Genomic DNA, 26,890 nt, shown 5'->3' with positions numbered 1-26,890 from the left:
GGATCACTGAGCTGGTCCAAATTTTAGATGATTTTGATCTAGCATAATTTTGATTCAAAATAGGAACTGCAATGGACTACATAAAGACTACATTTATTTGATGGAGATTCAAGATTGCTTATAAAAATAAAACCCAAAATGAGTGACCAGTAAAATGAAAGGAAATCATTCTGTACTATACATATCCAGATGTGAATGTGTGTATGCCTGAGGCAAAAAACTAAGATTAGACAGCTAGCCAGGAAACTCATCTCAAACTCAATGTTGTTTTAAAAAATTCCCAGAATGAGCAGATTCTCCTATTCCCATTCTGACAGAGAGAAATTATCTGGATGCTGCTTTGGTTGTGTTTCCAACATCTTATACTGAATGTATCTGCTTTCTTTCTGTATTAATGAAATTAAACAAAAATGGCTGTTCCTGTACCAAATAGACAAAATCCAAAAGAGAATACACTCACAGGAGCATACAAATTATAAATTTATAAGTCAATTAATCAAGTGCAATTGCTACATATTACTCATAAAGAGTGACCTCATTCATTTTAGTCCATTAGAATCAGGATGAAAAAGTTCAAAAAGTTCATTAAGTGTTGTTCCCTTGTGGTTTCTTCTGTATCAAATTAAAGCAACAGTGTCCCAAACGAAATTTTTCCCTTTCCTCTTCTCCGGAAAGGTTCCCAGTATATTACGCCGCGGTAGTATTCCAAATGATGGTTAATGCCCAATCTGACTGCCGGCTGTATAATCTCAGATTTCGTTCATTTGCTTCCTCAGGGGCATTATATACCGCTGTAATACATACATATATTCATACATAACCTTTGTATTATCAATACAGCAAATTAAAAAATAATAAAAAATAAACTCCTCATCATTTTACCCATACAGACCTGTTGCTTTCTTGTATTTTCTGAATTTCCCTTGGAGAGGGAGGACACCGGTGGCTGCATGTGGATTCGCGCAGCCTCCCTATTGTCCATCGGTATCTCTCATGCAAATTCTTTAGAATCAACCATTTCATTTAAAGGGACCGTTTCTAATTCTCAAGTAAAACCCTTGTTACAACAATTGTGGATTCATTTATCAGAAAACCCTTTACAAAAAACAATTCAAAGAAAGTTCATTATTCAAGCCTGAAGGTTTAACTGTTTGTAATTCATGAATCCAAAAAGCCTCCCTCCGTAAAAGAACAGTTTGATCTGTTACCTCAAGGACCGCAACTTTAAAACATCTCTCATCGTGAGTTCTTTCCACAAAATGCTGAACTAGAGGCGCTTCCAATATTCTATTCCAGATTCGAGACATGTGTTCCAGTATACGTACTTTAAGGGGTCTAGTAGTACATCCAACATAAAATAATTTACATGGGCATTCAATTATATAAACCGTATTGTAAGTTTGACAGGTAGCAAATTGTTTCAGTATCAGTTTCCTGTCTCCAATCTGTATCTCCTGCCCCTCCCAAATAAGTCTGCACACACTACAGTGACCACATTTAAAGGTACCTGACGGGAGTTTGGAATCAACTCGCGGTTTTCCCAGCTTAGCATGGACAAGCCTATCCCTTAGGCTACCTGTTCTGCGTAATCCACAGACGGGGCGCTGTTCACATCCTTCAATACCCTCAACAATATGCCAATGCTTATTTACAATCTTGATAATCTGATTTGTCAAAGGGGTAAAGTCAAGAGCCCATTTAATTCTCTGTGTTGGTTGCTGGAGCTGTGTCTCAAACAGGCGTGATCTATCAGTGGCCCTAGCACGATTTAGGGCCGCCCGAACAACCCTCCAGGGATAATTCCTATTAAGGAAATCCCTGCACATATTTTCACTGTCCCTTTCAAAATCACACATTGTCGATGAATTACGTTTGATACGCAATAATTGGCCATAGGGAATATTCCTTTTTAAATGCTGTGGGTGAAACGACCCATATTCCAAGTATGAGTTCCGGTCAGTGCTCTTTGTATATGTCCTGATCTTAACCTTATTAGTTTGGTCCCTATAGGTAATCACATCTAAAAAATTAATTTCCTGTCCATCATAAGTCCAAGTATACTGAACATTATTATCTCTGGTATTCAGCCAATTGCAAAAGGGTCCCACTTCCTCCTTTCCCTTGAATACGAAAAATAAATCATCCAAAAATCTAGCAAAAAAATATATACACGTTCTATATGGATTAGATAAGTTCATGATATGTTGTTTTTCCCAGCGTGACATAAATAAATTGGCGATGCTCGGCGCTGCCGAGCACCCCATCGCTACACCCTTAATCTGAAAATAAAATTTATCCTCAAAGCAAAAATAATTTTTCTCTAGAAATAAATCCACCAACTGCATAATAAATATCGAAGGGCAAGAGACCACTTGTTGATCATAAATAATTTCTTCCACTACTGATCTAGCCTCCTCTTGTGGGATTATAGTATAAAGTGATTTAACATCCATAGTTAACATCCATAGTTTTATTATTTTTTAATTTGCTGTATTGATAATACAAAGGTTATGTATGAATATATGTATGTATTACAGCGGTATATAATGCCCCTGAGGAAGCAAATGAACGAAATCTGAGATTATACAGCCGGCAGTCAGATTGGGCATTAACCATCATTTGGAATACTACCGCGGCGTAATATACTGGGAACCTTTCCGGAGAAGAGGAAAGGGAAAAATTTCGTTTGGGACACTGTTGCTTTAATTTGATACAGAAGAAACCACAAGGGAACAACACTTAATGAACTTTTTGAACTTTTTCATCCTGATTCTAATGGACTAAAATGAATGAGGTCACTCTTTATGAGTAATATGTAGCAATTGCACTTGATTAATTGACTTATAAATTTATAATTTGTATGCTCCTGTGAGTGTATTCTCTTTTGGATTTTGTCTGTTTCTTTCTGTATTAAGCAGCATGAGTAGGATAAATAAAAAGGATCCTTTTGATGTTTACTTTTATTGAACCTGATTTTGGGTTTTGTATGTTATTTTTAATTATCATACTCTATTTCGAGAATTTGGATTTTCAATTAAAAGGAACACTATAAACATAACAAATATGTTCTATGATGATATAAACATATTTGTGGTATTTATTTTTGTTATTCTCTACATATACAGTTTATTTTGTACAAAACAAAAGAGATTCAAGTCACGCAAGCCTTATTCACTTATTCAGATGTTCAGTGTTGGAGCAGCAACCATGCATAAAGGAAACACATATTTCATGCATTCCTCGTGATACATCTGGTTTTTACTTTGGTTAGATTTAGTCTATATGCATACGTCTAAAAACACTGGTATGCACAAACTGAAGCCCAGATTTTGAGGGACCACATTAACATGTGCTGAAATTGTATGCCCATGGAAAATATATGTGGTGGCCCAATTCCCACAACATGGCACCCCACTTTATTGGGGCGGGGAACCCCATGCATTGCATTAACCTTTTATGTATGATGGGAATGCCAAAATAATAATAATAATAAAAAATGATCACAGACAACAATAGGGAAAGAAAAAAAAAGCAAAAATGTCAGTTAGTTTCATTTCAACAACATGACTTTGATCAGTGGTGACAAGATAAATTATCCTTAGTTAACTCTGTTTCAAAATAACATGTTTTTTAGAATTAAGAGTAGGTTTTAGGATTATAATATAACATTTAGGGGAAAAGATACAGCTGAGCAATCCTGCCCCAGAGGCCAAGATGGAGAAGATCTCCACAGCTACCATATATTTCCCTTTGGTGCTCAAGTAAGTGGGAACAAAACATACCCAAACACTGCAAAACACCAACATGCTAAAGGAAATGAACTTGGCTTCATTAAAGGTGTCTGGCAAATTCCTTGCTAAGAAAGCAACAAGAAAACTGGCTATAGCTAATAAGCCCATGTAGCTGAGGGCACAATAAAACATGGTGACAGAGCCCTCATGACACTGGGCTATGATCTCTCTGCTTTGGGAGTACATGTCTAACTCAGGGAAGGGAGGCTTTGTTGCTAGCCAGACAGCACAGATTCCAAGTTGACCAAGGGAACAGAAGAGCACAATGGAGTTTGTGACCCTCTTCCTTAGCCATTTCCTCATCTGGCTTCCTGGTTTTGTGGCCTCGAATGCCAGCATCACAGTGATGGTTTTAGCCAACACAGAAGAAACTGCAACAGAGAAGACAAGCAGAAATATTGTTTGTCGGAGAAGGCAGGTGACCTTGTTGGGCTGTCCCATAAAGAGCAATGAGCAGAGGAAAGAGAGCAGGAGGGAGAGGAGGAGAAGGTAGGTGATATCCCGGTTGTTGGCTTTAACGATTGGAGTGCCCCGATACTTAACAAATGTTACCAATATCAGACCTGTGATGAAAGACAAGCAAAGGGAGGAGAAAACTGAAACAATCCCCAAAGTGTCATTGATGGAAAGGAAGTGTATGGTTTTGGGAATGCATTGATCCTGTTTGTGGTTGGCATGCTTGTCATCCGGGCATTTGTCACAGTGACCTGCATCTTTAAAAAAAAAAAGGCATTCTGTCAGTTACATATTCCACTCCAAAGAACTGAAATTAAAATAGATAACAGAAGTTGAATGAGCTTAAAGCATATCGGTCTTCTTCATCAGACCTTAAAACGGTGCCCTCTCATAGGTCACAGAGTCTCACCTGCTGGGTTAGAAGTTTCTATAGACATATTTTTGCTGCCTTTGGGAAAGTTATGCTGCTAATGTGCATGTGTAGAGAATTAGTGCACCACTCCCTCTGCCTATCCTTGCACATATACTGGACAGCATGGTGAGGCAAGAACATTCAGTGGTGAGGAGGACTCCTCCATATCTTTTATCGTGAGCCAGCCCACCACACCTACCTTATCATCAGCTGTAGGGATGTGCGTTTCGGCATTCAGAATGCCGAAAGAATGCCGAAACAAAAGTGTTTCGGCTTCTTTCGGGGAATGCCGAAACGTTTCGGGGAATGCCGAAACGTTTCGGGTAGCCGAAAGAAAAAAGCCGAAACGTTTCGGGATTCTTTCGGCTTTCTTTCGGCTTTTCTATGGGAAAATGCCTCCGTCTTCCAGGACGCCTGGAGGAGGCATTTTCCCACCGAATAAGCCCAAAATTGGTGGGGACCTTCCTCTAACCCTTCTCTAACAACCACCCAAGTTTCAGACAGATTGGACTTTGGGGGGCCATGTTATGGCCCCCCAAAGCAGGTCCCCCCATCCTCCCATAAGAAAGCGAAGGAGCAGCATATTGTTAGCATGCTGCTGCTCATCTTTCTTCATTATTTCCTATGGGGAAAAAATGAAGAGGCAGGCTTCCTTTGCCAGGGGTGGCATTTTGCATGCAAAATGCCCCCCAACCCTCAGGGGCCCTTCTCCCACCCCTCCTCCCACCCCCCACCAAGGCTCAGCCTGCTCCCACTTGGGGGGTCCATTTCATGGCCTCCCCAAGTAGGTGCTCTAATCTCTACCACTGACAGCTGGGGGAGGCTTGTGTTGCCAGGGGTGGCATTTTGCATGCAAAATGCCCCCCAACCCTCTGGGGCCCTTCTCCCACCCCTCCTCCCACCCCCCACCAAGGCTCAGCCTGCTCCCACTTGGGGGGGCCATTTCATGGCCTCCCCAAGTAGGTGCTCTGCTCTCATCTCTACCACTGACAGCTGGGGGAGGCTTGTGTTTCCAGGGGTGGCATTTTGCATGCAAAATGCCCCCCAGCCCTCTGGGGCCCTTCTCCCACCCCTCCTCCCACCCCCCACCAAGGCTCAGACTGCTCCCACTTGGGGGGGGCATTTCATGGCCTCCCCAAGTAGGTCCTCTCAGCCCCTAAAGTCCATCCCTTACAGCCCCACACAAACCCAATTCCCCCCCAGCTGCCACACACAGACCCAAATCCCCACATTAGCCCCTCACAGACCCAAATCCACCCCCACCTGCCCCACACCCATAACCCCAGGAACAGGCTGGCAAAGGCCAGCCCTCTCCCTTTGTTCCCTATGCTGGGAACTTCTAAACTCTCTTTCCCTAGGCAATTCTGCACAGCCCAGGGGTGCCACAATGGTGGGCACACTTCTGAGTGCCAGCTGGTCCCTGTGAAAGAGCACCTGAACCACAGACACCCTCCCTCAAATTCCCCCACCACCTACAGAGATGGCTGGCCAGCCAGCCCCATTGTTCCCTATGATGGGAACCAACTGCACAACAAAGAATAAAACAAGAACAACACAAAATAAAGTTTTAAAAAAATTATATTCTCCCTTCCAAAGTACAAGTAGGCAAAGCATTATGACTAGGGATGTGCGTTTCGGCATTCAGAATGCCGAAAGAATGCCGAAACAAAAGTGTTTCGGCATTCTTCAAGAATCCCGAAACGTTTCGGGGAATGCCGAAACGTTTCGGGATTGCCGAAAGAAAAACCCGAAACGTTTCGGGATTCTTTCGGCATTCTTTCGGCATTCGAGAATCGCCATTTTGATTTTGCTAGCCGTTTGCCTTAGCAAGCGGCTAGCAAAATCCTGCTGGAAGCAAAGGCTTCCTGCAGGCTCTTAGAAGAGGGGAGGGGGGGAGAAGGAGTGAATCACTCACTCCTTCTGTCACCCCCCACCCCTCTTGCAAAGGAGGATAGGGAATCCTGCTTTGCCTTGCAAATGCAAGGTGCAAGCATTGCATTGCACTTTGCATTTGCAAAGCAGCAGAGATTCCCGCCAAAATTAACAGGTAGGGGAGGGGGAGCAGGAGGAGGGTGGCTCTTGGAGTGTGGGTGGGGAAAGGCAGGGGACTGGGGACTTTAGGAGTCACCAATCCCACTGCTGCATTCTCATGCCAGCCAATAGATTTAAATCTTTGGCTGAGGCTGCAGCAGGGGATTTAAATTTGGAGCAAGACTGTCTGGAACACTTCTGTTGCTGCTGCTGCTGAGCTGTGACCGAGAGAGGAGAAGAAGAGAGACTGCACCTGGAGCCTGGAGGACACCTGCCTGGAGGATCAACTGTGCTGGACATCCTGAGAGGACACCTGGTAGGCCTTTTTAAAATTTTTGTAAATTTTTTTGATGCTGGGCAATGTGCTGCTGTGGCCTGCCTCTGCAAAAAGGTGTTGCAGTTTATTCTTGGCATGGCCTGGGGGACAGGTTGGGCAGACAATGTTTGATGGTGGGGTGGGGGTTTCAGCATTGGTTGTTGTGCTTGCCTTCTTAAAGCTTGATCCACTGTTTTAAGATTAAAACAAGAGTGTGCCAGCTTTGGGCCTACACAGGCCAGAAGCCTTTCTTCTGGCTGGCTCTCACAGTTGTGCTCCACAATCTGGAATGGTGTGGCTTGCTTTTCTGTGTCTGGTCCCCTGCTTGCAAGGATTCCCAACAGGCTCCGTCCTGATCAACTGTGCCAGCCTGTGGGCCACACACAGGTATGGCCTGGGGGACAGGTTGGGCAGACAATGTTTGATGGTGGGGGGGGGTTTCAGCATTGGTTGTTGTGCTTGCCTTCTTTAAGCTTGATCCACTGTTTTAAGATTAAAACAAGAGTGTGCCAGCTTTGGGCCTACACAGGCCAGAAGCCTTTCTTCTGGCTGGCTCTCACAGTTGTGCTTCACAATCTGGAATGGTGTGGCTTGCCTTTCTGTGTCTGGTCCCCTGCTTGCAAGGATTCCCAACAGGCTCCGTCCTGATCAACTGTGCCAGCCTGTGGGCCACACACAGGTATGACCTGGGGGACAGGTTGGGCAGACAATGTTTGATGGTGGGGGGGGGGTTTCAGCATTGGTTGTTGTGCTTGCCTTCTTTAAGCTTGATCCACTGTTTTAAGATTAAAACAAGAGTGTGCCAGCTTTGGGCCTACACAGGCCAGAAGCCTTTCTTCTGGCTGGCTCTCACAGTTGTGCTTCACAATCTGGAATGGTGTGGCTTGCCTTTCTGTGTCTGGTCCCCTGCTTGCAAGGATTCCCAACAGGCTCCGTCCTGATCAACTGTGCCAGCCTGTGGGCCACACACAGGTATGGCCTGGGGGACAGGTTGGGCAGACAATGTTTGATGGTGGGGGGGGGGGGGTTCAGCATTGGTTGTTGTGCTTGCCTTCTTTAAGCTTGATCCACTGTTTTAAGATTAAAACAAGAGTGTGCCAGCTTTGGGCCTACACAGGCCAGAAGCCTTTCTTCTGGCTGGCTCTCACAGTTGTGCTTCACAATCTGGAATGGTGTGGCTTGCCTTTCTGTGTCTGGTCCCCCGCTTGCAAGGATTCCCAACAGGCTCCGTCCTGATCAACTGTGCCAGCCTGTGGGCCACACACAGGTATGGCCTGGGGGACAGGTTGGGCAGACAATGTTTGATGGTGGGGGGGGGGGGGTTCAGCATTGGTTGTTGTGCTTGCCTTCTTTAAGCTTGATCCACTGTTTTAAGATTAAAACAAGAGTGTGCCAGCTTTGGGCCTACACAGGCCAGAAGCCTTTCTTCTGGCTGGCTCTCACAGTTGTGCTTCACAATCTGGAATGGTGTGGCTTGCCTTTCTGTGTCTGGTCCCCTGCTTGCAAGGATTCCCAACAGGCTCCGTCCTGATCAACTGTGCCAGCCTGTGGGCCACACACAGGTATGGCCTGGGGGACAGGTTGGGCAGACAATGTTTGATGGTGGGGGGGGGGTTCAGCATTGGTTGTTGTGCTTGCCTTCTTTAAGCTTGATCCACTGTTTTAAGATTAAAACCAGAGTGTGCCAGCTTCGGGCCTACACAGGCCAGAAGCCTTTCTTCTGGCTGGCTCTCACAGTTGTGCTTCACAATCTGGAATGGTGTGGCTTGCTTTTCTGTGTCTGGTCCCCTGCTTGCAAGGATTCCCAACAGGCTCCGTCCTGATCAACTGTGCCAGCCTGTGGGCCACACACAGGTATGGCCTGGGGGACAGGTTGGGCAGACAATGTTTGATGGTGGGGGGGGGGGTTCAGCATTGGTTGTTGTGCTTGCCTTCTTTAAGCTTGATCCACTGTTTTAAGATTAAAACCAGAGTGTGCCAGCTTCGGGCCTACACAGGCCAGAAGCCTTTCTTCTGGCTGGCTCTCACAGTTGTGCTTCACAATCTGGAATGGTGTGGCTTGCTTTTCTGTGTCTGGTCCCCTGCTTGCAAGGATTCCCAACAGGCTCCGTCCTGATCAACTGTGCCAGCCTGTGGGCCACACACAGGTATGGCCTGGGGGACAGGTTGGGCAGACAATCTTTGATGGTGGGGGGGGGGGGTTCAGCATTGGTTGTTGTGCTTGCCTTCTTTAAGCTTGATCCACTGTTTTAAGATTAAAACCAGAGTGTGCCAGCTTCGGGCCTACACAGGCCAGAAGCCTTTCTTCTGGCTGGCTCTCACAGTTGTGCTTCACAATCTGGAATGGTGTGGCTTGCTTTTCTGTGTCTGGTCCCCTGCTAGCAAGGATTCCCAACAGGCTCCGTCCTGATCAACTGTGCCAGCCTGTGGGCCACACACAGGTATGCTGCTTTGGCCAAGGTAACCCTTTTTGGTTGCTGGCCTGGCACTCACAGTTGTGCTCCACAATCTGGAATGGTGTGGCTTGCGTTTCTGTGTCTGGTCCCCTGCTTGCAAGGATTCCCAACAGGCTCCGTCCTGATCAACTGTGCCAGCCTTCGGCCCACACACAGGCCTGCTGCTCCGGCTTTGGTAACCCTTCCCGTTTGCTGGCCTGGCACTCACTGTTTTGCTTCACATTCAGGTTGTTTATCGTTGGTGGACCTCTTCTGGACTGGACTGCACTTGGTTGACATCGGCCTGCAGATCTCTGCGTGGAGGATCAACATTGCTGGACATCTGCACTGGTGGACTGGTAGGGTTGTTGTTAAATTTGGTTTTTGAGCTTATGTCTGCTGCTGTGCCTACCTGCGAGCATATGCTTTGGCTCTGTCTTTATGGCTTGGGCCGGGGGGGGGCATTTTCTGGTTGGGCAAGAGGATATTGTTTGGGGGTTAGGGGGGCCAGCATTGATCGCAGTGCCTGCTTTCTTTCATGTTTCATTTTTCAAGTTTGAGTGTGGGGTGGGCATGAACTGCTGTTTCACAGGACTAAAAAATGAGTGTGCCAGCTTCTGGCCTGCACAGGCCAGAAGCTCTGCTGGGTGGATGTGTTTTGTTTTGCTGCTGGTTGGCCCTAGCCTTTAAGGGGGGGGGGCTGACTTGGCTTGTGCAACGGGGCCTTGAATTTTGGGGTTGCGTGTGCGGCGTGTGGTGTTGACTCTGCTAACATTTCCAATTTTCTTGACAGCATCGTGGAGGAGAGGAGGACCAGCTGCAAGACCGCCTGAACATCGCTGGACTGCAGGACTGGTGTTACTGTGAGCGAGTCCGGGTTCACATTTGGGTGGCCTTGGGGGTGGGTTCTTGCTAGCTTGGGAGGGGGGAGGCTCATCTTCAAAACACCACATCCACACCCCACACCGACATACCACAGATACATCGGTCCCGCTAAATAGTGTCTCTTAGGTAGGTAGGCCAGTTGGTAGGTGATCAGTGGATAATTGCCCTCAACATAATTATTAGGGAAACCGAGCCTAGTTTTTTTTAAAAAACTAAATAGGGACTCAGCAGGGAAAGCATTAGTGAGTGAGTGTTAGGTTTGAATTCTATATATATATATATATATATATATATATATAAAAATTTGTAATACCTGTCAATAGGCTTCCCATTAGTGCCCCCATAACTAGGGTTCCACTGCCCATCTCTGGCACCCGTGGTGGTGCCAGGCCGGCCCGGGCATACTAGTGTGTGAGTGTTTAAGGCTTTGTCACCTGTTATTGGGGTTTAGGGCCAGCTCAATTCCAGAGGAATTCAGCTGATTGGCAGGCTCAGGTTCCCTGACATAAATAGGGTTGCTTAAAAAGGCACTTGATTGTTCATCTCCAAGTCACAGAGCCACTAGAAACACAGATTTATAGCAGGTTAGTTAGGTCTTGAAAACAAAGTTGACGTTTGTTTTCTAAATCTTTTCTGATTAGTTAGGGTTGAATTTGGGAGGGGAAAGTATGTCAGAGAGGAAAGCAGAGAGGGGACCCGGGGGAAAGGCTAGGGAGAAATCTAGAGGGGAGGAGGGGAGGGGGAGGGGGACTGCTGCGGCAGCCCCTCCATCTGAGCGGAGGAGGCCCTCCCCTGCGCTGCTGCCGTTCACCAGCCTGGCTTCTGGTGACAGGAAGAGGGTTCGCAAGACTCTCTTTCCTGAGGCAGCTGCTGGAGGGCCACCCCCAACCCGGGTGCGTGAGGCAGGGGCTGGCACTGGGCAGGGGCCTGCTGCTGAGGCTCCTCCTCCTCCAGTGGTTGCGAGCCAGCTGCTGGAGGAGGGGCAGCATGTGGTGTCTCCTGGGATGGGCGCGGAGCACATGACTTTCCCTGCGCTCCCGCTCACCCCAGGAACCCGGAGGATGTTGGAGGAACTGCCCGTGAGACCCCCCCTGGGGCGGTCCACCCCAGTTTCCTCTGAGGCCAGCAGCAGGCCTCTCGCGGCTGTGCAGGAGGAGAGGACGCGGGAGGAAGAGGCAGAGACTGTGGTGGAAGAGCCCACATCTCTGCCCCTTCAGCCTCGTCCATCCCCACCTGCCCGGCCGAGAGTGGGACACGGTGTGTCCGGCCAGAGCACCTCACAGGAGGTGCCGCAGGGTGGTCCCGAACGCGCTTCTCCTGGGAAGCGTGGGATGCCCTTTTCCTCCGAAATCTGGAAGCACTTCCAGACAACGGAGGATCCCCGAGCAGCCCTGTGCCTGCATTGTAGGCAGCGCGTCAGCCGTGGCAAAGATGTGTGGCATCTCTCCACGTCTGGGATGAGGTACCATATGAAGAGGCACCACCAGGCGGTGCTTCTTCGGGAGGAGGGTTCGAGTGGCGCCGCACGGCCGCCAGCTAGCCAGAAGGAGGCAGGCTCCTCTGGTGCTCTCCCCCCAAGGGTACCTGCAGGAAAGGGACGCCAAGCCTCTCTCCCGGAGATGCTTGGTATGCAGGGCGCTAGTGTGCCCAGAGAGGGGATCCGGAGGGCGAGCAGGCGCATCACGCGCCACATCGTCAACATGATAGCAGTGGATGGGCAACCGTATTCCGTAGTTGAAGACTTCGGCTTCTCAGGGCTGCTCCAAGATTGCTTTCCCTGGTACGCCGTCCCTGCTCGCACGTCGTTGAGCAGATCGGTGGTGCCCTCGTTTTACAGGGCTGCCAGGGATCATGTGAAGGCACAGCTGTCCCGGGTTGCCGGGAGAACTGTGCACTTCACATCGGACATCTGGACCTGCCCAAGTGTGCAGCAAGCGTACCTCTCGCTTACTGCTCACTGGTGGGAACCCGAGTCGGTTCTGGGTGGGGGCCCGGGGGGAGGTGCCTAGCACAGCTAGACAGGGAAGGATGCGAGACCGCCAGGCCGGCTACTGCAAGGCCTTGCTTCACGCCGAGGTGCTCGACGTGTCCCACACGGCGGAGAACATCGCTGCCACCTTAAGGAGACAGTTGGACGAGTGGATAGGCCAGGGACCCGCCACCGTGGGATGCATGGTGACGGACGGTGGCAAGAACATGAGGGCAGCGGCGCATCTAGTGAGCCGAGAGAGCGTCTACTGTGCCGCTCACAAGCTTCACCTAGTGGTGAGAGATGCGCTGGGGTTGGGCTCCTCGAAGGAACCCGTGGATACCCGGACCCGTGAACTCCAGTTACTTGTCCAGAAATGTCGGAGGCTCACGGGTCACTTCTCGCGCAGCGTGAAGGCCACGCACGAACTGCGCCAGACACAGGTCAGGACAGGTGTGCCAGAGCACGCTCTGATCACTGACGTCAGCACTCGCTGGAACTCCACCTGCGCCATGCTTGAGCGCTTGGTGGAGCAGCAGGCCGCACTCCACGCGTGGCTCTCCGAGCACCGCGGTGCGAGTCAGGTGGGTGAGTTCAACCGGGAGGATTGGCTCACCATCACCCAGACAGTGGAGGTCCTGAAGCCCTTCAAGGACTTCACTGTGGCGGTCTCGTCAGACACGGCGACCCTCGGTCTGGTCATTCCCCTGGTGCACACGCTCCAGAGGAATCTGGCCACCCTTGCAGACCGGGTCGCGCCCCGTGCTGACCTTGTTCCAGCGGTGCGCGCATTAGTGAGAAGGCTGCAGCAGGGCATAGCTGCCAGGCTAACTCCTCTCACTAAGGAAGAGTCATACATGTTGGCGACCATGTGTGACCCGCGCATAAAGGGCACTTTCGCCGAGCGGGACGGGAACCTCACCCAAGCCAGAGACGGGCTCTGCTCTTGGGTGAGGCGCAGGCAGGCCAAGAGGGGACGCCTGTCGACAGGGGGGACGCAAGAGGGGCCCTGCCGTGCGGGTCCCTCTGACGCCCCCTCTGCGCAGGCCCCCCCCCGAGGCCACCACCGGAGTGCCGATGGAGATGGAGATGCTCCGGTGGGCCCTCGTCCCCTCTGGGGTCGTGAGGACCGTGAGAGAGGATCCGGCGGAGGCGATGGTCAGGGACTACCTCGCGGAGCCCTGCGAGTCGCTCTCCACCGATCCGCTCAGCTACTGGGCCAGGAAGGAGTCGGTCTGGCCGGACCTCTCCCTCGAGGCGCAGCGGCTGCTCTCATGCCCTCCGACGAGCGTGGAGAGCGAGCGCGTCTTTTCACATGCGGGCGACATTGTCGGCCCACATCGCACTCGCCTTCTCCCATGGAGAGTCGAGCAGTTGACCTTCCTGAAGGTCAACTCTCGCCTCTTCGATTTCTCAGGACTGGACTTCCAGAGTGACTGAGGTGAGCCCAACTTGTGGCCTGCATCCTCTATGAGTCCAATCCTTTGGAATCGCGCTCTCCCCTGTATAAAACCCTGTATATACAGTTAAAACCGGCCAGTAGAGGGAGGGTGGTTAGGAACCAGTGGCAAAGGGAAAACACCCAGCAATTTGAAAGCCCCCCCCCCCAGGGTATTCAAAACATCTCCCATCACTGAGACATACCCTGTGGGACCAAATTTATTATGAGAAATAATGCCCCAGAAACATGGATTGCTACTGGAGGGAGAAACAGGTTAGATAGGGATTGCTTAGGTGTTTTTATCAGATGAACTCCTTGTAAAAAAAAATTGTAGAAGAATTGTTGTACTGTTTTTTGCAAGTTGATGTTCCGTTCATGTAAAAAAAAGGAAAAAAAAACCAAAAAAAAATGTTGTGATTATGTTTTTTAAAAGTTGATTGAATGTTCATAAAAAAAAAAACCCAAAAAAATGTTGTGATTATGTTTTTTAAAAGTTGATGTTCCGTTCATGTAAAAAAAAGGAAAAAAAACCAAAAAAAAATGTTGTGATTATGTTTTTTTAAAAGTTGATTGAATGTTCATGTTTAAAAAAAAAAAAATTGATGTTAATGTTGGGTTTGCATGGTTGGGGGATGCGGGTAGAGTGGTGGATGGGCACCGGCCAATGATGATCTCTCACAGATGTTCCCAGGTAAATTCTGAGGCTGGTGTGGGGGTGGGGGGAGACCTCAGCAGAACTGCTCCAGAAATACCATTGTCCAGTGCCTTGGAAGTGCCCAGTTCAGCTTTGTGTGTCTGAACTGAAAGCACAGCCACAGGAAATGACATAGGTTCTGCTGGACCCTGTTGCAGTGGTTCCCCCCCCATTTAGTCATGTTATGGAGGGAGAGTTGTATTAGGCTGGTAGTTATGATCATCTTCTGTTTCCATGCCCTGTTGTGCCCGCTCACTATGTAACCTGCTGTAATGTTCAAAACTTTACTGTTTGTCCATTTCAAAAGAAAAATTGTGTTTAAGATTCTCTGATGTGTAGTTAATTGTGTTGTGTTGTGCTATGAGGGACAATAAGTGTAATATGTTGTGATTTGTTGACCACTTGTAATTTGAAAATGAGAAAATAAAGGTTTTTTAAACTTAATGATTGTGTGTCTGTGTTCCCTTCTTTGATGGGAGGTTGGTTCCCAGCATAGGGAACAATGGGGCAGGCTGGCCAGCCTGTTCCTGGGGTACTGGGTGTGGGGCAGCTGAGGGTGGTTTTGGTTCTGAGACGGGCTGAGTGGAGGATTTGGGTCTGTGTGTGGCAGCTGGGGTGGGGGAACTGGGTTTGTGTGGGGCTGTAAGGAGTGGGCTATGGGGGATGAGAGCACTGGTTGTCCCTTGTGCCCAAGTAGGCCCCTGCTACTGTCCTGGTGTGGGCTTCCATGCCTCCATCAGTTGCTGGCCCTCCTTTGCCATCTTTTTCTGAAATTTTCCTAGGGCTGCCAAACTCCTGGTTGGGCTTGAGTTCAGGTTAGAGAGAGTAGTTCCCTACAGAGAAACTGGCTGCTTCCAAGGGCAATCTCTTTAGATGCGGACCATGGATTCTGGGGGAGATCCCTACTCAGATTTTCCTTTCCACAAGTCCCACCCCCAAATTGCCAGTAACTTCCAAGGCCAGAGTTTGCCACCCCAGAGAGATCCCGTTCCCACCCTCTTAGCCTTGGCATGAAAGTTGTAGCCCCCATGGAACGCTTCCAGGTTCCTGATTCCAAGCCCAATGACACCAATGTAAGACAATCCAGACCTCCATCAAAAATGGATTTTAAGTAGCAGTGGGATTGGGCTGCATTTCAGTCATTCACATATCTGGTTGTGTTCCCAAACATTTAGCTTATGTTTTTTTTAAATCAGCGTATGGCACTTAAGGACACTTTTAAATGGTTCTAAAAACATTTTTTTATTATGAAGTATTTAATGTGGCATTGATCAAGGGCAGGCCTTTTGGCCAAATGAGCAGTATCAGTACAGTAAAATTTAGACTAAGCTCATAGGAGGAAAAAGCATTCACACTGTGAAGTGGGAAGAAAGTTTCAATTTACATGTACCATGGACTCCGAAAAAGACATGTAAGTGGGATCCAGACCAAATCAGGCCTGCTTTCTCCCTTGAAGATATCAATTGATGATAGTGCTTATGTCACATCATGAGAAGACAAGGTTCACTAGAAAAGACAATAATGCTAAGAAAAATTGAAGGCAGTAGGGAAAAGAAGAATACCCTAGATGTGGTAGATTGACTTTGGTTTGCAATACATGGACAAGGTTTTTGGGATACTGTGGAGCTCAATATAATTCTAAAGTACACCACAAGTGATTTGAATGCATAAAACATACAGACACATACACATAAAATGTATATACCCCCTCCCCACCAAATTAAAGGTTTATCTTATGCCCCGGTTTTCTCCCCCATGGGAACCTAGAGTGGTTTACACATTGCTGTTCTCCCTTGATTTGTTTCACCCTCATCACAACCAGGCTAACAATAGACAGCTGCTCCATGCCTCACATTGGAGTGACTCCACCGATGGCCTTCTTAGTTGTTGGAGGGGGTGGAGGGGGGGGAGGAAGGAAACAACGCACTCCTGCCCACTCTATCTGGGGCCTAGGTGACCAAATTGCTTGGCCTTGGCAAGGAGCCAGTGGTGGGGCGGCACTGGTTCTGGGGCCCCGTCCAGAACATTTGTCCAGGGCCCCAAAATCACGTAGACTGCCTCTGGAAAACACAACACAATTGTTTACTTAGGCTGAGCCAAGAACATCCATCAAGCCTACAAGGCACAGAATCAGAGTCTGCCAGATTCTAGACCAACTCTCTAGCCATTGCACTACAGTGGATATCTAAAAACTGTTCATACCCCCACCAGCAACTTGAACATTTTTCTCCAAAAGGCACAACTTGGCTGGGTCTCAAAAAGGACTATGATGCATGGGCCTGTCAATGCATACTGGTACTAAGGCTCTGGCCGGGGGGAGGGGGGCATTGTGCCAATGCCACCCTGGCTTTGGAAGGGGACAGTAAAATAGAAGAAATAATCTAGCTTCAGTGCCTCCCCCCCTTCTCTGTCTCTCTCTCTCTCTATAATGTGAGTGAAAACATTACTATACCATCACTGAAGCCTACAGGATACTTAGGGTCTGTTCACACACGCATGATCATTTAATGGCAATGCTCTGGCATGATGATGTTTGTTCTAGGAGGTGATGTGATCATCACACAAGGCTGGGGAGCACGCACAATTCACAGCAGGCAGATTTGGGCCACAAGGGATCCTGCTTTGGCCTGTAGGGCCCAAATCAGCCCACTGCAAAGCACAGGCATACTCTCAGGGCAGCCAGATGACATCAGTGACATCACGGCAGCAGCCCCTGGAGCGTACCTTGAAGGCTCATTCACTGACTTTCCCCCTTCGGGGTGATAGGTGAGAGTGGGGGATCCCCCACCAAGGGGAAACGGATCCCTAATTGTGTCTGAGGTTGTGGAAATCAAATGGGTCATTACCTCCATATTGCTTCTGTCTTTGAGGGACTTACATGCACATTATATTTAACTCCAGATTTCTTGATTGTCAAGGAATGCATGTGGTGGGGGGTAGGGGGGAAGGGTGGGAGAAGGGCACCTGAGGGTGAGGGTGGCATTTGGCATGCAAAATGCCACCCCTGGCAAGACAAGCCTCTCCCAGCTGTCGGTGGTAGAGATGAGAGCAGAGCACCCACCTGGGGAGGCCTGGGGAGGCCTGGGGAGCAGGCTGAGCCTTGGTGGGGGGATGGGAGGAAGGGTGGGAGAAGGGCCCCAGAGGGTTGGGGGGGGATTTTGTTGCTGTGGTTCCCCCCCATTAAGTCATGTTATGGAGGGAGAGTTGTATTAGGCTGGTAGTTATTATGATCATCTTCTGTTTCCATGCCCTGTTGTGCCCGCTCACTATGTGACCTGTTGTAATGTTCAAAACTTTACTGTTTGTCCATTTCAAAAAAAAAATTGTGTTTAAGATTCTCTGATGTGTAGTTAATTGTGTTGTGTTGTGCTATGAGGGACAATAAGTGTAATATGTTGTGATTTGTTGACCACTTGTAATTTGAAAATGAGAAAATAAAGGTTTTTTAAACTTAATGATTGTGTGTCTGTGTTCCCTTCTTTGATGGGAGGTTGGTTCCCAGCATAGGGAACAATGGGGCAGGCTGGCCAGCCTTCTCTGCGGGTGGTGGGGGGGTCAGGGGGGTGGTTGTCTGTGTGCCAGGGCAGGTGCTCTTTCCCAGGGACGATTTGGCACTGCCACCATTGTGGCACCCCTTGTCTGTGCAGAACTGCCCTGGGAAAGAGAGTTTAGGGGTTCCCAAAAGGGGAGGGCAGGCCAGCCTGTTCCTGGGGTTATGGTGGGTGTGGGGCAGGTGGGGGTGGATTTGGGTCTGTGAGGGGCTACTGGGGGGATTTGGGTCTGTGTGTGGCAGCTGGGGTGGGGGAACTGGGTTTGTGTGGGGCTGTGAGGGGTGGACTTTAGGGGCTGAGAGCACCTACTTGGGGAGGCCATGAAATGGCCCCCCCAAGTGGGAGCAGGCTGAGCCTTGGTGGGGGGTGGGAGGAGGGGTGGGAGAAGGGCCCCAGAGGGTTGGGGGGCATTTTGCATGCAAAATGCCACCCCTGGCAACACAAGCCTCCCCCAGCTGTCAGTGGTAGAGATTAGAGCACCTACTTGGGGAGGCCATGAAATGGCCCCCCCAAGTGGGAGCAGGCTGAGCCTTGGTGGGGGGTGGGAGGAGGGGTGGTAGAAGGGCCCCTGAGGGCTGGGGGGCATTTTGCATGCAAAATGCCACCCCTGGCAAAGGAAGCCTGCCTCTTCATTTTTTCCCCATAGGAAATAATGAAGAGAGATCAGCAGCAGCATGCTAACAATATGCTGCTCCTTTGCTTTCTTATGGGGAGGATGGGGGGACCTGCTTTGGGGGGCCATAACATGGCCCCCCAAAGTCCAATCTGTCTGAAACTTGGGTAGTTGTTAGAGAAGGGTTAGAGGAAGGTCCCCACCAATTTTGGGCTTATTTGGTGGGAAAATGCCTCCTCCAGGCGTCCTGAAAGACGGAGGCATTTTCCCAGCAAAAAAACCCGAAAGAATCCCGAAAGAATGCCGAAATAATGCCGAATCCCGAATCCCGAAAGAGATTCTTTTTTCGGCTTTCGGCTAATGACGGTAGAGAATCTTGTTTCGGGTAATCCCGAAACAAGAAAGCCGAAAGTTTTTTCCTTGCACACCCCTAATTATGACACATTACACCAGCAGTCCCCCACACAGAAAAATTAAAACAAAACTCACTTAACATCAGAGAATCACAAAGCATGATTCCTGTCAAAAACACTTTATTTCTTGAACAGCTTTAGGTTACACAGCAGGGGGGAACACCAAAGGGCATGGCAGCACTATCTTACACAAAAATAACACAACTCACTTCACATCGGAGAATCACAAAGCACAATTCCTGTCAAAAACACTTTATTTCTTGAACAGCTTTAGGTTACACAGCAGGGGGGAACACCAAAGGGCATGGCAGCACTATCTTACACAAAAATAACACAACTCACTTAACATCAGAGAATCACAAAAACACAATTCCTGGCAAAAACACTTTATTTCTTGAACAGCTTTAGGTTACACAGTAGGAGGGCACAACAGGGCATGATAGCAATGTACTGCAAAAAATAATACAACCCACTTCACCGTTTTTGACAGCAATTGTGTTTGTGTGATTCTCTGATGTGAAGTGAGTTGTGTTATTTTTGTGTAGTACACTGCTTTCCTGCTCTGTGGTGCCTTCCTAAAGCAGTTACAGAAATAAAGTGCTTTTGACAGCAATTTTTTGGGGTGATTCTTTAATGTGAAGCGAGTTGTGTTATTTTTGTGTAAGATAGTGCTGCCATGCCCTTTGGTGTTCCCCCCTGCTGTGTAACCTAAAGCTGTTCAAGAAATAAAGTGTTTTTGACAGGAATCATGCTTTGTGATTCTCTGATGTTAAGTGAGTTTTGTTTTAATTTTTCTGTGTGGGGGACTGCTGGTGTAATGTGTCATAATGCTTTGCCTACTTGTACTTTGGAAGGGAGAATATAATTTTTTTAAAACTTTATTTTGTGTTGTTCTTGTTTTATTCTTTGTTGTGCAGTTGGTTCCCATCATAGGGAACAATGGGGCTGGCTGGCCAGCCATCTCTGTAGGTGGTGGGGGAATTTGAGGGAGGGTGTCTGTGGTTCAGGTGCTCTTTCACAGGGACCAGCTGGCACTCAGAAGTGTGCCCACCATTGTGGCACCCCTGGGCTGTGCAGAATTGCCCAGGGAAAGAGAGTTTAGAAGTTCCCAGCATAGGGAACAAAGGGAGAGGGCTGGCCTTTGCCAGCCTGTTCCTGGGGTTATGGGTGTGGGGCAGGTGGGGGTGGATTTGGGTCTGTGAGGGGCTAATGTGGGGATTTGGGTCTGTGTGTGGCAGCTGGGGGGGAATTGGGTTTGTGTGGGGCTGTAAGGGGTGGACTTTAGGGGCTGAGAGGACCTACTTGGGGAGGCCATGAAATGGCCCCCCCAAGTGGGAGCAGTCTGAGCCTTGGTGGGGGGTGGGAGGAAGGGTGGGAGAAGGGCCCCAGAGGGCTGGGGGGCATTTTGCATGCAAAATGCCACCCCTGGCAACACAAGCCTCCCCCAGCTGTCAGTGGTAGAGATGAGAGCAGAGCATCTACTTGGGGAGGCCATGAAATGCCCCCCCAAGTGGGAGCAGGCTGAGCCTTGGTGGGGGGTGGGAGGAGGGGTGGGAGAAGGGCCCCAGAGGGTTGGGGGGCATTTTGCATGCAAAATGCCACCCCTGGCAACACAAGCCTCCCCCAGCTGTCAGTGGTAGAGATTAGAGCACCTACTTGGGGAGGCCATGAAATGGCCCCCCCAAGTGGGAGCAGGCTGAGCCTTGGTGGGGGGTGGGAGGAGGGGTGGGAGAAGGGCCCCTGAGGGTAGGGGGGCATTTTGCATGCAAAATGCCACCCCTGGCAAAGGAAGCCTGCCTCTTCATTTTTTCCCCATAGGAAATAATGAAGAAAGATCAGCAGCAGCATGCTAACAATATGCTGCTCCTTCACTTTCTTATGGGAGGATGGGGGGACCTGCTTTGGGGGGCCATAACATGGCCCCCCAAAGTCCAATCTGTCTGAAACTTGGGTGGTTGTTAGAGAAGGGTTAGAGGAAGGTCCCCACCAATTTTGGGCTTATTAGGTGGGAAAATGCCTCCTCCAGGCGTCCTGAAAGACGGAGGCATTTTCCCAAAAAAAAAACCCGAAAGAATGCCGAAAGAATGCCGAAAGAATCCCGAATCCCGAATCCCGAAAGAGATTCTTGTTTCGGCTTTCGGCTTTAACGGTAGAGAATCTTGTTTCGGGTAATCCCGAAACAAGAAAGCCGAAAGTTTTTTCCTTGCACACCCCTAATCAGCTGTCATGTCCTCCTCGGAAGATGGGGAAGAGCCAGCCATTGCACTAGAGGAACTCTCAGCGGAGCATCAATCAGAGCAGCAAGAACCTGAGCCAGGACCCACTAGAAAACCCTCCAGGGGCAAGGACTCATCCAGGGCTGAGGGGAAACTGTCAGCAGAGGAGCCTGTGCTGCAGGCATCCCCTGAGCAACAGCCTGGGAGTGTGGAGGAGTGCCCGCCTGAATGCTCAGCACTGGGTGGAGCTAATCTCCATGGCTGGGGCACTGGAATCTGAGGAAAAGGCAACACCTGCACCTCGGCCTTTTAACTAAAGCAGAGGATAAAAGGAGGATGCCAAGCAGGGTTTGGTGTGGAAGCAACCTTGTTCACCACTTTCTGCAACCTGCATTCCTATGCCTGGAATCTCTTGACCCCAACCTATGTCCTGTGCTCCTCTAACGGAACTCTTGGCTCTTGGCCCCCATTCGTCTCCTGGACTTGCACCTGCCTGACATGATCTTTGGCTGCCTTGCCTATGAGGTGCCTCTGTTGCAGCCCTTGGCAGTGACCTAGCCCCTGAGTGCAACAACTCTGACCTTTTGCATGTTCTTCACTATGGAAAACTGATGGGTGCCTGTTTCACATTCTGGTTCTCAAGTTCCTGGCTTTAAGAGTCACTGGTAGGGGTGTGCAAAATGAGACAAATGAGTTGTAAATACACCCAGAAATTGCTGTTTTGTTCTGTTAAATCAGCTTTGAGCTTCAGTGTGCTCTACATCTTTAGGAAGCACATCAAAGCTATTTATACAACCACTTTGATTTATTCTGAAGTGAATAACTCGAATATTTTTCAGGAGCACATCCCTATGCTGTAGTACCTAGCTACTCCTCAATCAGTGAGTCATGGATCTGTATACGTTAAATTTGTATAGATTTTCAGAGATTGTAAGAGATTTCTTCAATGATTGACTTATGATAAATTTGTTTCCTGTTTCTCTCCTCTATAATGTACTAGGCAGCATTCTTAACAGAAAAACATAACAGTAATTATGGTGTTTTGACAATATGTCTCATATTTAAAGTGGTTCTTTACTGAAGAAACATTTTCAAATGCCTACCTGTCCAGTTAGAAACCATCCCTTCTGGACACTGGGTGCACTGATAGCAGCAAACTGGCTTGCCCTCCTGTTCTTTCTTTCTATATCCCAAAAGGCAACTTTTGGAGCAGACAGAATGAGGCTGAGTCTGAACAGAATCAGAAAAGAAAGATGTTGTCTGGGCTGCCTGAGTTAGATATCAATGTGTCAAGGCTTGCCCTAGGCCCATCTGTATGTGAGACTCCTCTGACGTTCCCTCCAAAGAGGCGCTTCCTATGATTTCGACTATGCTCAAAGATGTTTGAACTCTGGAAACTCCATGCCTCTCCTCCAACACCAGGCTCCTGTTCCAGCAGACAAGGAACTCCTGAGTGGACCTGTCCCCCTCTTGCACTTCCAGGCCCCAGGAATGGAGGCGTCAGAGGAGCAGAGCTGAAGCATGGATAAGGCAGGAGAGAGCATGCTTGGCAACTTGGGGAGTCCCACACTTTAGACTCTCTCAAGAGGAAGAGGAAACTCCATAGCTTTTTTCAGCATCATGAAAGGGATGGATTTCTTGTTCTCTCTATAATCCTGCATTTGAGTTCTGACTTTTCCTGGTTCAACATCTCCTTTAAGCTGCTTGTGATTTTTCTCAGATAGTGTTTGTTTATCAACCTTCAGCTTTCTAAGGCCTGCCTCTTGTGGAGGCCTCTAGACTCCAGCATCAGTTCCTGCCTTGATCCTTGGATCCTTTTTTTTCTTGCCTGTCTCTTTGCCTGTGATCCTTAAACCTTGCTGCCTATTTACCAGAACTGGAGTGGTAATTTCTATAAGCAAATATTGGGCACTGAAAACATGGTGCTAAGCAGGGTAAAATTAAGTGACCTGTTTGGTGCAAAGTAACTTCAGTGTAACAAATCATGACATTCGGGAATCCAATCCAAGCCTAAGTATTAACAGCTGCCTTTGATTTGATTTGTTTTGATCGACAGCATGTTCCCCTACCTTTCTCCGGTTAAGAAAAGTGGTTCATCACAGTTCTACATGCATAATTTATAAAATCAAGTTACCCCTCTTTCTGTTACCTATATAAATTTATTCTGTTTGGACCTGTATGTGTGTCTACACTGCTATATGACTTTTCTTCCACTGTTAAAATAAACAATACCTATTTGCCAACTCTGGATAGTAGCCCAAACCAATTTTTGAAGGCATTCATATGGTCACAGACACTGATAAAAACTTACTAGAAACTAAGGATGAGAGTTGCTGAATAAGAATGAGAGGGGAAGAGAAAGGGAAAATCCTTTTCCTTTAAATGGAAACAGCTGCAATAACGAAGGTGCTGTGTTCCCCTGCTGTCTGTGGAAAACATAACTCTTCAAAAATGAAGCCCCTCAAAATTGATCACCCATTTCAAGATGATGATGGGAACAGCAGAGCAAAAAATGATCGGAATGAGGATCTCTTGGCCTAGGTAATTTCTAGAAGCTGCTCAATGCTACATAAAATGAAGGTAAAGATGTCTGTGGCAGGTATAGCTCATCAGAAAATAAGAGTTTGGAACCTCAATATTTGCCACTGGCCTCAGGAGGATCATGGGAGTTACAAAGCCAAATAAAGGGGAGGGGGTGCAACCTCCTGGCTCAGGTTTTCTGCAGACCAACCACCGGCTATAGAAGGTATAGTGTGAAATGGAGAAATGTTGGGGTAATCTAGCTTGGGATCTTTGGGAAGAAATTTTGGGGACCTATGAGGAGATAATATAGTAACTTTGTTAGAGGATTCATCTAGTCTTTAAATGTTTTGGATGAGTTTCAGGCGGGCTTAAATAACTTTTAAAAGAAGTTTGTCTCATAGTCATCTCACACAATGTCTCAGTGATGCAAACTGATGAATGAATGTAACACAGCTGGCTGGCTGGCCACTGTCATGGCTAATTGCCCAGTGTTCTTAGACAGGCTATGAATCAATTGGTCAGGTTATCAATGGCTCAGTGTTCAGGAAAATGGTAGTTTGATTGGTATTAACATGTTATTAATATGTTTCCCCTAACATTTTGATATTAAATACTAAGAATTATTGCAAACCTTGGAGTTCCATGAGTGATCATGTCATGATCTCTTATGGTAAACCTTCAGCCAAGAAATCCTGAGAGCTAATAATAATCTTTAATGTGAATGTCATCTAATAATAATGGTCTTGATAGATTTTGTATGGTTCTGGCATTTCTTTGTCACTGAGACCATGGTACTAAAAGGGAAATATCTTGAAAAGGGAAATATCTTGAAAAGGACATAAAGTAGGAACTGGGCTCCAGAGAATCCGAGAGGTTCTCTGCCTCCCCTTCTTTGTCAGGCTATATTCTGCCCCCAGATCTGACTAAGTCTACAAATGCTGATGTATTCATAACTAGAGATAGGCACAAACAGCAATACGAACAAAAAAAACCCCACGAACAACCCAATCTGCTGTTCATGAGCAAGCTGTTCACGAGGCCCCATTCTAAATGAACAGGTGGTCGTTGCAAGCCTCCTTCGTTGCTGTTCATTGCTGTTCGTCAAGCCAGACAGTCTGGCACCTGCAATCAATTCCCTTGGCAACTTAGGCAGGGATTGTCTGAACTCTGTCTGGACTCCTGCTGTTGCCCTGGAAACCCCAAACTAAGCCCAATTTAGCTTGATAGGCAGGTCTTCCTTTCAAGTGTGGAGCTCCAAATTTGTTACAACAAGGGAGCAAAGAACAGGGGGGAGGGGAGCTCCTAGCTCTGACTTTGCAGACAGTGGAGACAGAGAGAGACAGCTGCTGTTGGCATTTTGATAGAGAGAGTGCATTGGAGTTTGAATTTTCTTTGTGTGTGCTGAGATAGGGATCTACCCCTTCAAGTTCCAGGGCTGCTGTCAGGCTCTGGGGCCAAGCTATTATTTATTATTGGTACCTTTCCTGGTGCCTGCTCAGGTCAGGTTTCTGGGAGTGGTGTAGTAGGGATCTTGACCAAACTTGGTTGATGGCTGGAGGAGAGCCTTCTGGCCCCCACTAACAGTCAACCATGAACATGTTCGTGAACAGGGACATGTCTGTGGTTGTTCGTGAGTCCCTGTTCGTGAATGGCAACAAACTAATATCAAGTTTGTTTGTTTTTCAGTTCATGCCCATCTCTATCCACAACCACCCCCTCTGATTGTTCTGATCGACAAGACTTGATCAACTCATTCTGTCATATTGCTCTTGGAAATCAGTGTGTTCAATATAATCTTGCATTGAGATAAAATGTGTTAGATTATATCCTCTTCTGGGCTGAGGCACTAAAAGAAGAATTTATCCTGTTCCAGTTGAAGAATAAGTTGAAGAAACTGAATTAATGAATGAATGAACCTCAATGCCAAAAGAGATTTTCTGTTTTTGTACTCAGTATTTAAAAATTCTCTTTAGAAATATGAGGCTGCTTGTTAACATATTAACCTCTCCTGCATTCCTTATAGATGATATTTTTATCATCTGGACACAGCAGTAGAAGCTCTTGAGAGATTCCAAACAGCTTTTACCTCACCATCAGCCTGAGCCTGAATGAGTCTGTAAAACAGGTCCATTTGTGGACCCCGTTGTACACAAATACCCTCTTATAAGAAAAACCCACTGACCATTACACTAGGGTTACCGTATGCTGAATGGGAGGGGGTGACGTTTGCCCGCAGTGGACTCTTGGGAGAAAATACATAGGAAATGCGGATGCTAATGCCAGGCCATTGTTGGAAATATGTTTATGGCACTTCTGCCTGAGACTGGAAATGGCATCAGTGTGTCACCAGCAATGTCATTGCATTGGCAGAGAGACCCCACAATAAATCAACATGATACAGGCATCTTAAGTACAACTACTGTCTAAATTCCATGTGCAAACAATGCAATAAGAGGGGCTTCTTTTTACCATTGCGGAATCCATTTAGAAAACAAGCCACACAGAATAGAGCTGATGGAGAAAAGGAATCAGGTGAGATTTAATAGAAATGCTAGTAGGATACAACCCAGAGTTAGAAACAGCCTACCTGATTGAACCAGTTGTTCCATGTGATCATATCATCTTTAATTGAGAATGCCTGCCCAATCCAAATCTGGGGGTTCAACTTTCCAACTTTCACTCGAGTAAAGGACTCATTGGGGAATACGATGCAATTCACAATGTCGTATCCAGCCACCCAGTCTTGGTTTTCATTGAAAGAGACTTCATCTCCGGCACTGTTGTTAAACCTGATGGTTCTGAGAAGACGGTGAAGCTAGATTAAAAAGAAAGTTTCAGAATTTGTCAGATTACTGTTCTTGCCACTAGCGTATTAGTCAATAGGTTGTGCTGGTGACAAAGTAAGTAGACAAAAAGGCTTTACTAAAGAGATTATGCAATGTCTGTGGACAAAAGCCATGTGGGACAGGGGCTATAGATAGGATTGATTTTAAAAACTGTGGGGTCCAGCTCTTTCTAATGTGTTATGGCAGCAAAAATCATTGATCATCTAAATTCCTTAATACACTGAGTAACAAGGGGAGGCAGAATTGTGTTGTCATGCATTTTTTCCTGAAGTCCAAGTAGCAAATATAACTATAAATG

At 47.7% G+C, this 26,890-nt stretch overlaps 1 protein-coding gene across 1 annotated transcript in view; it reads right to left on the bottom strand.

Moving 5' to 3' along the window:
• Nucleotides 1–3,602: 3,602 nt before the first annotated feature.
• The window catches only part of LOC129339247 (vomeronasal type-2 receptor 26-like), a 30,587-nt gene continuing 7,299 nt past the window's right edge, over nt 3,603–26,890 (bottom strand). Inside the window, exons 4-6 of the mRNA XM_054993839.1 lie at nt 26,334–26,561; nt 22,327–22,453; nt 3,603–4,504 (exon numbers count right to left, since the gene is read on the bottom strand). Coding sequence (XP_054849814.1) covers nt 3,603–4,504; nt 22,327–22,453; nt 26,334–26,561 — 1,257 coding nt within the window. The remainder of the gene's footprint in view (nt 4,505–22,326; nt 22,454–26,333; nt 26,562–26,890) is intronic.

Source organism: Eublepharis macularius, chromosome 12 (assembly GCF_028583425.1).
Source record: "Eublepharis macularius isolate TG4126 chromosome 12, MPM_Emac_v1.0, whole genome shotgun sequence".
Classification (NCBI taxonomy): Eukaryota; Metazoa; Chordata; class Lepidosauria; order Squamata; family Eublepharidae; genus Eublepharis; species Eublepharis macularius.
This window is presented reverse-complemented; position numbering and strand designations above follow the sequence as displayed.